Raw genomic sequence first — 13,798 nt, 5'->3', positions numbered from 1 at the left:
TAGAGAAGAAGCACTGTGGTGCATAGAAGAATACAGGAATAGGTGACAGGAAACTGCTGCTTTAGTTTTGGCTCTGAGATTTTTTAACCAAATTATTTCACCTTTCCAGGTTTTAATTGCCTCATCTATAAAAATGGAGACAGTTCTTACATCATTAAATATCTGGAATGATTAAATAAAATAGATCATAACATGGTATCAAGTAGAGAAAAAAAGGAAAAAAATTTTGAGGGGCCAATATATGCCAAGTACTATAGTAAAAAGTGGAACTCTTAAGGGCTCCTTTAGACCCATGATTGTACCAAATCACAATTTTAAATCAAATATTTAACAAAATGCTTTAACTTTAAATAATCCTATTTTACTCTAAAAGAAACTTTAATACATTTTAAGGCTTACTATTACCAATTCTCAAAAAGGAGAATAAATCAACAGTTGAAAAATAAAAATGCTTTCTATAAATATTTCCAGATGTGTCATCTGTTGGCAGACTAATAATTCATAGTAAAAATAATCTGTATATTTTACATTTTTATAAAATATTTTTCAAAGGGGACACTAAATTAAATGTAATAAGTTAAATAAGCATACTATTTAAATTTAACAATAGAAAAATCTCACAAAGTATTGTTATATTTTTCTACTATCTCGATTACTTTATAGATGGAAATTAGTTTCATATAATATTTTAAAACATTCTATAGATAAAACTTTCTCAAACAGAATTTTAATTCAAAATATTACCCATCAAATTTGGGGGGAAAAAGGATTACATATATGAAAATATGCTAAAAGGACATTTAGTTGTACCTGAAAATAAAATTCAGTAAAGTCAAAAAAATAATTAAATATTATAGATTAAAAGCTTTAGCTGTTAAAATTAGAAAAACATCTAGGTACAACTATTAAACTATATCATGAGAGTTTAATAAATGTTTCAGTAATATATTTTTCTATTAAACACAAATATTCATATAAATATTTAGGAAGAATCCATATCTTCTGGTTATAGGTGACAAACCTGGTAGGGTCCCAGGTATTTATTTGACCTTATATACAAATAACTTGAAAGTAGTAAAACACATATTTTTAATCATTTTGGTATATAGCTAGGTCAGAGTTTATTTCCAGTAGTTTTCCATAATTTCTTATTAGAAAGGCCAGCTAATTACGTGAAAAATAATTCAAAATTACTTTATATTTGATATTTAAAAGTCTAGTTAGAATACATATATATATATATATCTTTATAAAAATAAATATCTAAACTATTGATAGATATTTTGTTTCTTAGATTAGGTAGATAAATTAAAATATTCTAGAATATAATCTGAACTCAAAAAAATAGAAATCATCAATTCAACATAAAAATATAGCAGAAAAGTTCCTTTCATGTTTGACACATTGACCATATGTGTCTAGGACAGCCCTCTGAAATATATTTTTTACTCCCTAAAACTTTGTTAAATAGAAATTTGTAATTTTTACTCAATTCTCATTTACTAGGGAGTTTTGCTATTCAAACCAAAGGTTTTCGCGATTAAACCAAGGATTACTAGTTTTTCACTTTTTTATGTTTAAGTGGTATAACTCCTTTACATACCTTATATAATAAAATGTATCAGGAAAAGCTATAACTCTTCAGATGTAATACATAGTTACTTAAGTGATAAAGAGTTAATGAAATTTTCAAGGTCTGCTAAAGAATTTTGAAGTCCGTCATTAATATCTTGACTTCTAAGAAATTTTTTCAGAGTATCTAAAGCAGTGACTGCCTCAGATTTTGATGGTAAAGGCAGTTCAGTTCCTGGAGATCCATCATCATCTTCTTCATCAGAAGTGTAAAATCCAGTTTCATCTGATTTACTTTCTTTGGTGCATACAGAATCACCATCTGGTGCTGTTTCACATGTCTCCAAATCATCATCCAGGGCAGCATACTCTTCTATACATAAACCTTCAGGAAATTCTACTCCTGCCCCCAGAGCATGGGCAACCAAATCCAGACTGGTATCCTTTTCTGCATTTGTTATGTCACTTTCTCCCTTTTGAGATTTGAATCCTGCCTCTTCATAGCTTTTAACAATAGTCTCTGGGGTTACAGCTCTCCAGCAAAGATGCAATGTATCAACTGCATCCAGTAGTGAAAATGTAAATTCTTTGCTACCTTCAACAGAACTTAAAAATTTCTTGATAAGACACTGTCGATATTTGATTTTAAGGCTTTTAATAATGCCTTGTTTCATAGCTACACATTTGGAAGATAAACATGATGGAAAGAAAGCTAACTCAATGGACTTTAGGTTATTTACCTCTGGATGTGCTGGAAAAGACTCAACAAAAATCACCACTCTTCGTTGCTGGGCTTGAAATTTCTCATCAAGCTTTCGCATCCATTGTTCAAATACATCTGAGGTCATCCATGCCATTCTGTTAGCTTCATAACACACGGGCAATGATTTTAAACCTTTGAAACAATGTGGACTTCTGTTTTTTCCAATGACAAGCAAAGGAAGTTTCTCTGAGCCATCCATGTTTGTGCCAACCACCAGAGTTATTCTGTCTTTGCATAACTTTCCAACTGAGCATGTTTCGCCTTTAAATGCAAATGTATTCGTAGGTAACATTCGATAAAGCAGCCCAGTCTCTTTTATATTAAAAACATTTTTAGGATGATAATCATTTAAATAATAAGGAAGTACATTTTGGTACCAGACAGTTGAAGGGTCTACTGATACACCTGTAGCTTCTGCAGGTTGAGCTCTGAATACTAAACCATACCTGGATTTAAAACGATCCAGCCAACCATTACTGCACTTAAAATCATTATGGCCCAGCTTCTGGGCAAAATCATTAGCTTTTAGACGCAACATTGGACCATTAACTGGTACATTTAGACACTGAGCAATTCGATACCACCTCATTAATGCCTCTTCCAGATCTGTGTAAAAAGCAGTTCTCAGTCTTTTTCTTTTTGGATCAAATCTTAGAGATTCAAAGGCTTCTAGAACTTTGTCTTTATTCTTCATAATAGAAGACAATGAATTTTTCTTTATTCCATATTCAGCAGCAATCTCTGCTTTTTTCTTGCCACTTTCCACTGCATTTATGATGTCGATCTTTTCCTCAATGGATAGGCTTTTCTTTTTCTTCACTGTTACAGGCAAAGTTGAGGCATCCACAGGAGCTTCTGCCATCTCAGCCAGTACTTATGTAGAGATTACTCTTCTTACTTCCTGGTGACTGTTTCTTTGATTAAAATTTGTTTTCCAGTATGATATAGATTGCTGCTTTCTATCCTACTTCATATATTAAAAATTGGCAAGGGTCTAACAGTCTTATTTTGTAGGAACTTGATGATGAAATACGCTTTTTCAAAGACCTGAAGAAGAAAAATGTTACATGCAACTACAATATTTTAGAAGAGAAACGTCCTTCCTAGAACCTTGCATAGCTCAATTTATAGTTTATTCGTAGTTCTAGAAGTCAAACTAAAATAGAAATCTCATTATATCAAACGTGTCCAGTCCTGATGATGTATTTTTGACACTTAAATCTTTTAAGATGATCCATTTTATCCATGCACAAATTCAACCTCCTATTAATTCTCCACAGAAGGACTCAGAGATAAGAAGAAAAAATGTTCAACAGTTTTCATGCAAAAATGTTACCCATTAATTTTCAACTTTGCTCATGGTAAAGAAGAAAATGGTAGAATCCTTCTAGAACTTGCCAGTATATCTTCTTCTGTTTTTTGAAAATGTAAAAAAAAAAAAAAAAAAAGCAGCAATTTTAGCAGTATGTCAATTGAATATTAAAAAGAATACTTATACAAATTATTATGCTCTTAATAATGAAAATAATAGAAACATGGAATTACAATAAACAAAATTTCCAAAAGAAATGCTTACCTCCCGAAAGGTCTCTCTGTAAAAGCTCTCTAGTTCTGCTCTACAGATTTGAATTCTCACTTGCCTTTGAATGCTTTATAATATATAGTTCTGAAATAAATCAGATTAATTTAATCTATTCTGAAAATGTGGGCTTACCAAAATTAAAGAACTAAAAATGATGCTGGATAGATGCTTGGTGGCTGTTTTTTACATGAGGTCACAGACTGAACCCTCTAACTTCTCTAAAAGAAAACATAGTCAGACAGAAGTCACAAGGTTCAACTTTTAATAGTACATGGGAGACAGTGTCTCTTTTATAAGAGTCTGACAGAAAATGCTTCACTAAAAAATCAAATCAAGTGATAATTCTATTTTAAAAAAAAATCTAAATCCCATTCTACCTAAAAGCTTAAAAACCCAATACTTTTTTATATTTATAATTTAAATTTTTTTTTTTTTTTTTTTTTTTTTTTTTTTTTTTTTTTTTTTTTTTTTTTTTTTACTCTTATCCTGTTAGTAGGCTAAGAATGCAGTATCTTTTATATTAGCTTGACATATTAGCTGAATGTATAGAGGCCAGAAATACTGGACAAAAGGCATAGAAACAAACAATTAGGAGAGTATAATGCAGAAAGAGATGTAGACTAAGAATAGGAAGGATAGTGACCAGGAGTCTTAACGTGTCAGTCATCTACTTTCTATCTGTAAAAAAAGAAAAAAAAAGGTGCAGGCCACTTCTGAATTGAGAATTCACTCTGCCATTTAGTACTCAGTGACCCCAGGTCATTTACATAACCATTTGAAGCTTCAGCTTCCTGTAAAATGGGAATAACTACAGCACCTACCTCATTATTGTGCATTCAGAGATTCAATGAGAGAGTGTAAAAGCACTTAGTACAGTATTTAGTACTTTAAGAAAGTGCTCAACAAATACATGGTGGTGATCTTATCATCATTACCTGTCTCATATCTTTTGGCTGTGTGAATCTACAATTTGGGAAACTTTATAAAATCCGACTTGCAAACAGAAGCAAGGATCTCACCTTACATGTATACTCAACGTAGGGCTTTTCCTAAGCCGGGAGAACAGTAACAGGCCCCAGATGGGCTCATCTCTACTTTCCCAAGTCAGCATCTCCCTTATCTGAATCTATGGGGCTTTGGGCCTACTATGGTCAAGATAATAACAAGCTAATTTGATGAGCAATGTTACTTCTGCGTGAATGTGGGCACTCCATTGATGAGCAGTGTTACTTTTGTGCAAATGTGGGCACTCCACGGATGAGCGGTGTTACTTCTGTGCGAGTGTGGGCGCTCCACGGATGAGTGGTGTTACTTCTGTGCGAGTGTGGGCGCTCCACGGATGAGCGGTGTTACTTCTGTGCGAGTGTGGGCGCTCCACGGATGAGCGGTGTTACTTCTGTGCGAGTGTGGGCGCTCCACGGATGAGCGGTGTTACTTCTGTGCGAGTGTGGGAGCTCCACGGATGAGCGGTGTTACTTCTGTGCCAGTGCGGGCACTCCACGGATGAGCGGTGTTACTTCTGTGTGAGTGTGGGCACTCCACGGATGAGCGGTGTTACTTCTGTGCTAGTGTGGGTGCTCCACGGATGAGCGGTGTTACTTCTGTGCGAGTGTGGATGAGTGGTGTTACTTCTGTGCCAGTGTGGGCACTCCACGGATGAGTGGTGTTACTTCTGTGCTAGTGTGGGCACTCCACGGATGAGTGGTGTTACTTCTGTGTGAGTGTGGGCGCTCCACGGATGAGCGGTGTTACTTCTGTGTGAGTGTGGGCGCTCCACGGATGAGCCGTGTTACTTCTGCGCGAGTGTGGGCACTCCATGGATGAGCGGTGTTACTTCTGTGAGAGTGTAGGGGCTCCACTGATGAGCAGTGTTACTTCTGTGCGAGTGTGGGCACTTCGTTCTTCTCGCTTCCAGGTTTCCCAGGTGATTCGCGCCTTTTTGCACAAAATCTTTTGACAAAACTTTTTTGCCACAATTATTCTGCCCTTGTTGCCCAACTCAAAGAAGGAATTTTTATCTTAGTAATTACAACCAGCAAAGGAATTCTTTTTTAAAAAACGTGTCACTTTGAAAAAAGTCTTAAAAATAATGATAGCCCAGGGTTTTAATTTTTAAATGGTTTTACTACCTGTATTCCAAATAACTACGGAGGAAGGTAAAACTGGATTTCATTGGTCCCACAGTTACAATGTGGTTAAGAGCAGTCCAGAATCCAGGCTTTTAAATGTCAACTCAGCATTCTTTTCACTGTATTACAGTATCTTTGAATCACACTGGTGGGGTCTCCTGTGCCCACAGTTACAGATTCTATGCTCCCAGCACCAATCTAAGCCAGCATTTCCAATGCCTTAAAAATAGAAAGCAACATTAGGCCTCCATGGAAGAATAGGCCATTATGAATTCTGTGAACACAAACAGTAACTCTATCTGTTAGAGAGGGCTAACCTAAGTAATAAGGGTTGATCATACAACTAACATTAAAAATCTTGCTTGTATATGGCATCTCCTCTTAAATTTTCCTGTAAATACATAATTCTTTCAAAATGAAAATAAAATACTTGCTCTTATTAGGAAGATACCAACTTTCAGAAATTGATGTAGCGAAAACCAATTTTTCAAAAAAAGGCAAAACCAACCAAATTTCCTAAGAGAATCTCCCAACTCCCTCCCCCTTCCCTCCCTCCCTCCCTCCTTCCTTTCTTCCTTCCCTCCCTCCCACCCTTCATTTCCTCCCTCCCCAATCCCTCCCTCTCCCTTTCCCTTGCTTCCTCTCTCCCTCCTGCCTTATCTCATTTATCAGAAATAAAATCCATCATGTCAAATAACAAGGATTATAGAAAAAGTAACTTGAATTTCTTCTTTTCCCATCCTTGTTAAAGCAATATAACATATATTATCAGACATTACTCATTATCTTGAGAAAATTGAAAATGTGGTAACTTTGTTTAGGAAGATTAAGCTTTTCCCCTGAATTAACATTAGTCAAAGCTACCATTTTCCATGATAAGATACAATATATATTTAGTCCTAAAAAAAATCACATTTCTAATGCCAAACAGACAAATTAGACTTTTTCCCTAGAAAAGAATAAGGCATCAATACTACCTGATCAATGAGGGTGACATTCTCCAAACTCCAACAGTACAACATCTGGGATATTCTTTTGCAAGGAGGAATGGCAGCAGCTAATATTTCTCAGAATAGTCATCCTCTCAAGCTCATTAATCATTCTCCCTTTTGAAAATATTACAGCAGAGAAATGCTGTATTAACACGCTAAGGAGTATTTTCTCTATGTCAACAGTTAAGCTAATAAGAATATGCAATTGGCCAAAAAAAGACTTACCAAATTAATTTCAAATAAAGAAAACAATGGTCAATCCTACTATTAATAAGAAAAACATAAATCTTCTTTTAAAAAAAGAGATACCTTGTTGTTTTTGCCTATCAGAATGGCAGTATCTAGTGTTTGCTAGGGTGAGGTAACAGGTCGTTAGGCACATCAATTGTTACAACAGCTTATGGAGGGCAAATTTGCAATACGATATACAACCTTAACACTGTGTGTAACTTTGTATCTAGAAGGTCTATATCAAGGATTTTTTTTTTTTTTTTTTTTTTTTTTTGAGATGGAGTCTCACTCTGTTGCCTAGGCTTGAGTGCAGTGGTGTGATCTCAGCTAACTGCAACCTCTGCCTCCTGGGTTCAAGCAATTCTCCCGTCTCAGTCTCCCAAGTAGCTGGAACTACGGGTGTGCGCCACCACACCTGGCTAATTTATTGCATTTTTAGCAGAGATGGGGTTTTACTGTGTTAGCTAGGATGGTCTCAATCTCCTGACCTCATGATCCGCCTGCCTCGGCCTCCCAAAGTGTTCGGATTATAGGCATGAGCCACCTCGCCCAGCCTATATCAAGGATTTTATCCCAAAAGAATAATTATAGATGTAAAAATAATTTCTTATAAATGTATTAGCTTTCTATTGCTGTGCAACCAATTACCATATACTCAGTGCCTTAAAACAACACCCATTTATTATCTCACAGTTCTGTAGATCTTAAGTTCATACAAGATGTCAGTCAGAAACTGGGCTCTTATCTGGAGGCTCTGGGGAAGAATTTCCTTCCAAGCTCACTCAGATTGTTTGCAGAATTCAGTTCCTTGCTGTTGTAGGACTACAGTCTCCAGTTTTTTTTATTGGCTGGTGGCAGGGACTACTCTCAGCTTCTAGATGCTTTGCTCAGGTCCTTGTCTGTGGCCCTCTTCATTTCAGCAATGTAGAGCATTCCTTCTGTAGACTCTCTTTCACACTTTGAATCTCCCTGACTTCCTCTATTGCCAAAAGCAGGAGAAAACTCTCTGTTCATGAAGGGCTCACTTGATTAGGTGAGGTCTACCTAAAATATTGCCCTTTTGATTAATTCAGAGTCAATTGATTAGCAACCTTAATTACATCTGCGAAATCCTCTTGAAAGTAATATAATCATAGCATTAATATCCCATCATGTTCACAGGAGAGGGAATTATACAAGGTAAGGGTGATTGGAGTTCATCTTAGAATTCTGCCTACTACACAGGACTATTCCCTACATTGCTATATAATTACAGACAAAATTGAAAATATACAACAAAAAGGATGCATTTCAATAAGTTATGAAATATCTACATACTGAAATACAATTATGCCACACAAAGAGAATATTTAATGATATGAAAAAGTTCAATGATCTATTAAGTGAAAAAAGTAAAATATAAAATTATATGTCAACAAATACAACATATAATAAAAATTACATCAGAGCAGAAGCTCACGGGTATTCCTACACAGCTCACTTCCAGCAAACCATAGGTTGTCAATAACAATTTGTTCAATTAATGAATAAATATATATCTACATAGATATAAAGAAAAATGCATTGACCAAAATGTTGAGTGTTCCCTCTAGGTAAATGAATTATTAATAGGTTAATTTTTTTTCCTCTTTATAGTTAAAAACACTTTTACAGCTCTAATGCTCTACTTTTTTTCTTCCACAACAGTCAACTTAATGTTCTGCTTTTATACCAAGTTATTAAAAAAAAATCAGTACCAGAAAACAGAAAGTTGGCATTCTTTCCAATCAGAATGTCTAGGGGTAATGAGTCACTCTCCTTTTACCAGTAATTTATGCCCCTCTGCAGAGAATTAACTACTTTCCAAACTTAAGAAAGTACTAACTCATTGTCTTCTACAAATAGATAGAAACTGTATCCACTTAATCCTGCTTGTACTGTTATCCTAAGTAGCGGGAGTTGCTAATATTCTGGAACTTGCCTGGTGTGCAGCAGACAGCATATTTCCATAACTCAACCATAGTTAGTCAATTTCCTGGTGCTATAAGAGAATCAAGTAAGTCTAAAGTTGCAAAGGACTGTTCAGTATGCTTCAAACGGCCCTGTAATTTCCCTCTTCTATGCTTTATTCTCTATTCATAAGAGAATAGAGAAAGGACTAAACAGTCCTTTGCAACTAAAGTTTCATATCTATGTCTATATTAGTATCTATACCTATCTCTATTAGTTGGCTAAATTAGCACTCTTCCTTCAGGTATACAAAAGAGAGTACTCATTTGCAAGATTGAGGCCAGATCTTGGTAAGCCTTTAATGCCAGGATAAAGAATTAGATTTCATTGAGTATGCCACAAATGCCATTCAGGGCTACTAGAGCTCCTCACAAGCCCAATGAATAAACAGCACCTAATTTTTCAAAAGCCAAATAAACAGCCAATAGCAGTGCAAGTAAGGGAGTAGATAATCATAAGTATATATGGAAGGCAGCTATTCCCTTTTTTTGTCTCTCTCCAAAAATAAATGACAATTTAGAGAAAAGTAGTCATCTTCTATTCTAAACAAAGTGAGCAGGCAGGGTCCCTCAAGTTTTAGGGCAAAGGAGGGAAGGAAGGAAAGAAGGGAGAGAGGGAGGAATGGAGGAAAGGAGGAAGGGAGGGAGGAAAGGAGGGGAAAAAAGGAAGGAAAGGGGGAAGGGAGGGAGGGACAGATAGAGGGAAGGAAGAAGGAAGGGAGGAAGGAGAAGGGAGGAAAGAAAAAGAGTAAAGGAGGAAAGAAAAAGTGAGGGGGAAAGGAAAAGAAGGATAGAGGGAAGAGAAAACAAGTCTCTATCTAACCAGGGCTAGGCTTAAAATAATGTTTTTCAATTAGTACCAAAAATATTCCCCAATCCAAAGAACATTGGTTGCTGCTTCCTTTGTCCCAAAGGATGTTTAGAATTCCACTATTTTCCATCACCAGCTGAAGTAGCTTCCAGTGTTTTCTTGGAGCCAGACTACACTCTAATTTCCTTTGGGGCAGCGGAAATCATGGAAAGATTAATCCCATGCATATACAGCCTTGCGCAGCATAATACTGTGGATGAGGATTAATCATACACAGTACCTGAATCTCACTGAAGAGTTTCTAACTTGGTTAGTATCTTCACCAAGCAGAAGTTAGCATTAGTTCCAAGTCCATCGGAATCTCCAACAAAACCTTCAGCTGTCAAGGAAACTATCCAGCTAAAGACAAACTACAGCAAGGCTTCACCTTTCCAAAATAAGAAACACCTCTAACAGTCTAACAATTAGACTAACTTTAGTGAAGCTAAGCATCCCCAAACTCAAAAGACAGCTAGCAGGAATCCTTAAGACAACAGCCAGCTCAAACAGTTCAGTACTCATTGTCCACATCATTTAAGCACTGCTGTGCCGTACCATGCACTTCTTCCAAGTCACCCTTTTGAAACCCGAGGAATAACACCTGTACTTAGCTGCAAGTTCTGTAGCCGCTCTGTTCCTACACAATTACAGCAGTAATTAATTTAGATTGGGATTCTTTTCTTATAATTGACAAGACTAATGGTCTCCAAACCAAGATGGCTTTGTACAGAAAAATTCACAGTAAGCTATAAAGAACTGAAGTTACAGTTTGAGTGGGTTGGCATATATATTTGCTCCTTTTGTTAAAGACAACCACTTAAGATGAGAGATTTATGTTTTGGAATTTCAGTACTGTTTTTGTAAGAGGTGGTATTCTGGAGAGCTCAATCAATATTGTTATTTATGTTGGAAACATTTATGGTGCCATAGGTATTTACTATTCACCGATCTGGGGAAAACACCTGCCAGGGATATTTCACTACACTGAAACTCCCTGGAAATCTGTAGAGGTAGAGTTCTGCCTTTAGACATTAGTCATTAAAAATACCTTGTCAGCTACTGAGACAAGTTAAGGCAGCAGAGAAGTACGGTCTACAGAAGGGTAAATCTCACCATGTGCACAGTTACCCTTCACATTTCTACAAGCGAAATGGGAGTAAAACTGAGCAGCTGTCAAAGGAAAAGCAGTCCAGCAGTTTGAAGGGATATACTGTGGATGGACCAACTGTACTGTACTGTATGTAAATGAACCTCAGGTCTGCCTAGCGCCACGGAGGAGCCACGCTTTCCCACCACTCAGCGCTGGGGATGGGGAGAGTAGTGCATGTTGGGGCCCCTTTTAGGAAACTACAAAAGGCTCTGAGAGAGGGAATTGTTCAGCAGTTTCCGTGTCTATTTAAGCAATGATCTATTTAAGAAGTAATCGGGCAAGCAAAGAAAGCAGAGCTCGGTCATCTGGGAGAAGAAAGAAGAGCAGGAAAGAAAAGTGTCGGGGAATCTACTGTGAGACAGCGAACAAAGCACAAAGCGATCTCAAATCCAGAGCAAGTAAGAGCTCAGGGAACGTAGAAGGGAGGGGGCTGCCCAGGCGCGGGGGCAGCGGGAGGGGGAGCCCGCATTCCGTCTGCTCCCTTATCCTCTCATCCTTTCCACCACCCCACCCTCCCCGCGGGACTGGAATAACCTTCTTCGTGCTCTCCGGTGGCTGAGAAAGCAGCTTTGGCTCTTCCGCGGTAGCGTGGCGGTGAGCTACATCCACCTCCACCCTCCCGGCACCGGCTCACGTTCTGATGGGAAGACGCCTAACGTGTGAGGCTGGAGTGTGTGAACGAAAAGGAGGGATGCGGAGGGCTTCCGGAGACTTCCGACCTCTCAAGACCAGACCGGCGCGCCCTTCCGCAAGCTCCCAGCTCTGGCCAGTGCCTCTGGACCGCGCACACCCTTTTACTACCAGATCGCTGCCAGAAAACCACCCGGGCAACCGCACCGCCAGAGTCCCGGATGTGGTTGCTAGGGCAGCAACGGGAGGGCGTGGCCCGCCTCCAGGAGAGGGGCGGAGGGAGCTTCGGGGGCGGTGCGCTGGCACCACCGAGACGTGGCTGGGCAAGGCCAGATTGAGGGAGAGAGAGGCCATCCAGGGCCAGGGACAACGCTACTTCCGGTCTCCTCACTTCCGGCTTCGCTGCTCTTGGTGCTGGTTCTGGAGGCCGGGTTGAGAGGTCGCAGGTCCGGCTGTCCTGGGCTGTTGGTCAGCGTGAATTTGTGACAGCTGCAGTTGCTCCCCGCCCCCGAGGAGCCGAGGTGCGTGGGGGAAGGGGAAGAAGGAAAAGGTCTGGGTCTCGTTTCCGCTCACTTCTCGCCAGGGTTGAGGCGATTCCAGAGAGCGGCGGAAGGGCTAAGCCTCGACTTACACGCTCCCGAGTTACCCTAAGACAGGTGAGGGCGGAGCTGGCGCGCCGGGGAGAAGGCGGGGGAAAGATGGCTTGAGGTGGTTGGCGGGGCGAACACGTTGCCTCCGGGTTCGCAGTTCTCGACTTTCACAGGGCACGCCTCTCCTTCGTCTGTGCCATATCTGCCCAAGTATTCTGCCTTTGGTTTCTGTTCCTTCAGTCCCTGTCCCTCTGAGTGTGCTCCCGAAACAGTCGAGTGAAGGTGTAGGACCGGCCCTTGCAGGGCGGCACTCTCTTGGCTTTGCATACACTAGGTGGGAAAAAGGGTTGCAGGATCCAGAATTGAGACCGTTCTTGACAAAGTGTCGGAGTGGGCCCCCTTCACGCTTGGTATCCAACCTTCATTTCTCTCCTCCTCTCCTTGCATTCCCCACTTCCTCTCTTCCTCAGTGGGAGGAAGGGAGATCGTGATAGTCCCTCTGAGAGGTTCACCTGGCAGTGGTGCAGGAAGGAGTCTTGCCTGTGAGATGTCCCAAGCCTGACTGCATCTGAGGACGTCCAAGGAATGCTGGAGATTTGGAAAGGGAGTTGTGCGGTTGTCTTCCGCTCCGTTCCTGTTTGCCAAGTTGCTACTGTTTACGTGTCTAGGAAAAGGAAAGAATTTTTTAAAAAAAACAGTTTTTAGACGCTAGACGTTTTTCCCTTTTACTTCATTTTATTATTACTTCCTTTGTTTTGTTCTTATCTTCCTCTTGAGCCCTTTGATTTCAGAAAGTTTATGCTTTACACTTCCTGCAGGTCCTTTAGCCGCTCTTAGGATTTCTGTGCCCCGCCCCTACCCTGTTTTCTCCTAAAGTATATAATTCGTCTAACTCGATTTTTATTGGTAAGAAAAAGCCGGAAGAGATGCAGAATTTTTCACTAACTTTTGCTTTCATGCTTTCACCTGCAAGGGTGTGTTCACGTTTGCCATTTAACTTAATTAGCATAGCAATGTGCACCACAAATACTTACCTTAAGTCAGCCATCTGTTAAGGCTGCAGGAATTCTCTCTCCCTTCCTCCCTCCCTCCCTCGTCCTTTCCCTTTCTGTCTCTCTTCTCTTTTTCTTTCCCTTCTTTCTTTTTTATTTGTTTTCTTTCTTTCATCTTTTTTGAGACAAGGTCTCACTCTGTCACCCAGGCTGGAGTGCATTGGCACGATCTCGCCATACCGCAACCTCCACCTCCCAGGCTCAAGCGATTCTCCTGCCTCTGCCTCCCGATTAGCCGGGATTACAGGCGCGCGCCACTACCGCCTGGC

The 13,798-nt window shown here is 39.4% G+C and overlaps 2 protein-coding genes across 7 annotated transcripts in view; one reads left to right on the top strand and one right to left on the bottom strand.

The window, feature by feature from the left end:
* Positions 1-1,307: 1,307 nt before the first annotated feature.
* Positions 1,308-12,095, bottom strand: TIGD4 (tigger transposable element derived 4). 2 transcript variants are annotated; one of them, XR_012516976.1, is made up of 3 exons: positions 11,792-12,095; positions 7,024-7,152; positions 3,832-6,265 (listed from the first exon to the last, which is right to left on the bottom strand). XR_012516976.1 is itself a non-coding variant. In XM_074396819.1 (2 exons), exon 2 carries the CDS (start codon positions 3,195-3,197, stop codon positions 1,659-1,661), a length of 1,539 nt encoding a protein of 512 aa, XP_074252920.1. In that variant the 5' UTR covers positions 3,198-3,382; positions 11,792-12,095; the 3' UTR covers positions 1,308-1,658. The 2 variants fall into 2 exon arrangements, 1 of the variants encoding a protein (XP_074252920.1); XM_074396819.1 differs by lacking the exons at positions 3,832-6,265; positions 7,024-7,152 and adding an exon at positions 1,308-3,382.
* Positions 12,096-12,262: 167 nt separating this feature from the next.
* The window catches only part of ARFIP1 (ARF interacting protein 1), a 121,881-nt gene continuing 120,345 nt past the window's right edge, over positions 12,263-13,798 (top strand). For 2 of the 5 annotated variants that reach the window (XM_010338598.3, XM_010338596.3), the window contains exon 1: positions 12,264-12,408. The gene's annotated coding sequence lies outside the window, so the exon portion shown is untranslated. Of the gene's footprint in view, positions 12,544-13,798 lie in introns of all 5 variants that reach the window. The other 3 variants (XM_074396818.1, XM_010338595.3, XM_010338597.3) reach the window with 3 other exon arrangements.

This window comes from Saimiri boliviensis, chromosome 3 (genome assembly GCF_048565385.1).
Source record: "Saimiri boliviensis isolate mSaiBol1 chromosome 3, mSaiBol1.pri, whole genome shotgun sequence".
NCBI classification, from domain to species: Eukaryota; Metazoa; Chordata; class Mammalia; order Primates; family Cebidae; genus Saimiri; species Saimiri boliviensis.
This window is presented reverse-complemented; position numbering and strand designations above follow the sequence as displayed.

Bases quoted from the DNA above. Each gene is read 5' to 3' on its own strand.
- TIGD4 (XM_074396819.1), bottom strand. From the start codon at position 3,197: ATGGCAGAAGCTCCTGTGGATGCCTCAACTTTGCCTGTAACAGTGAAG.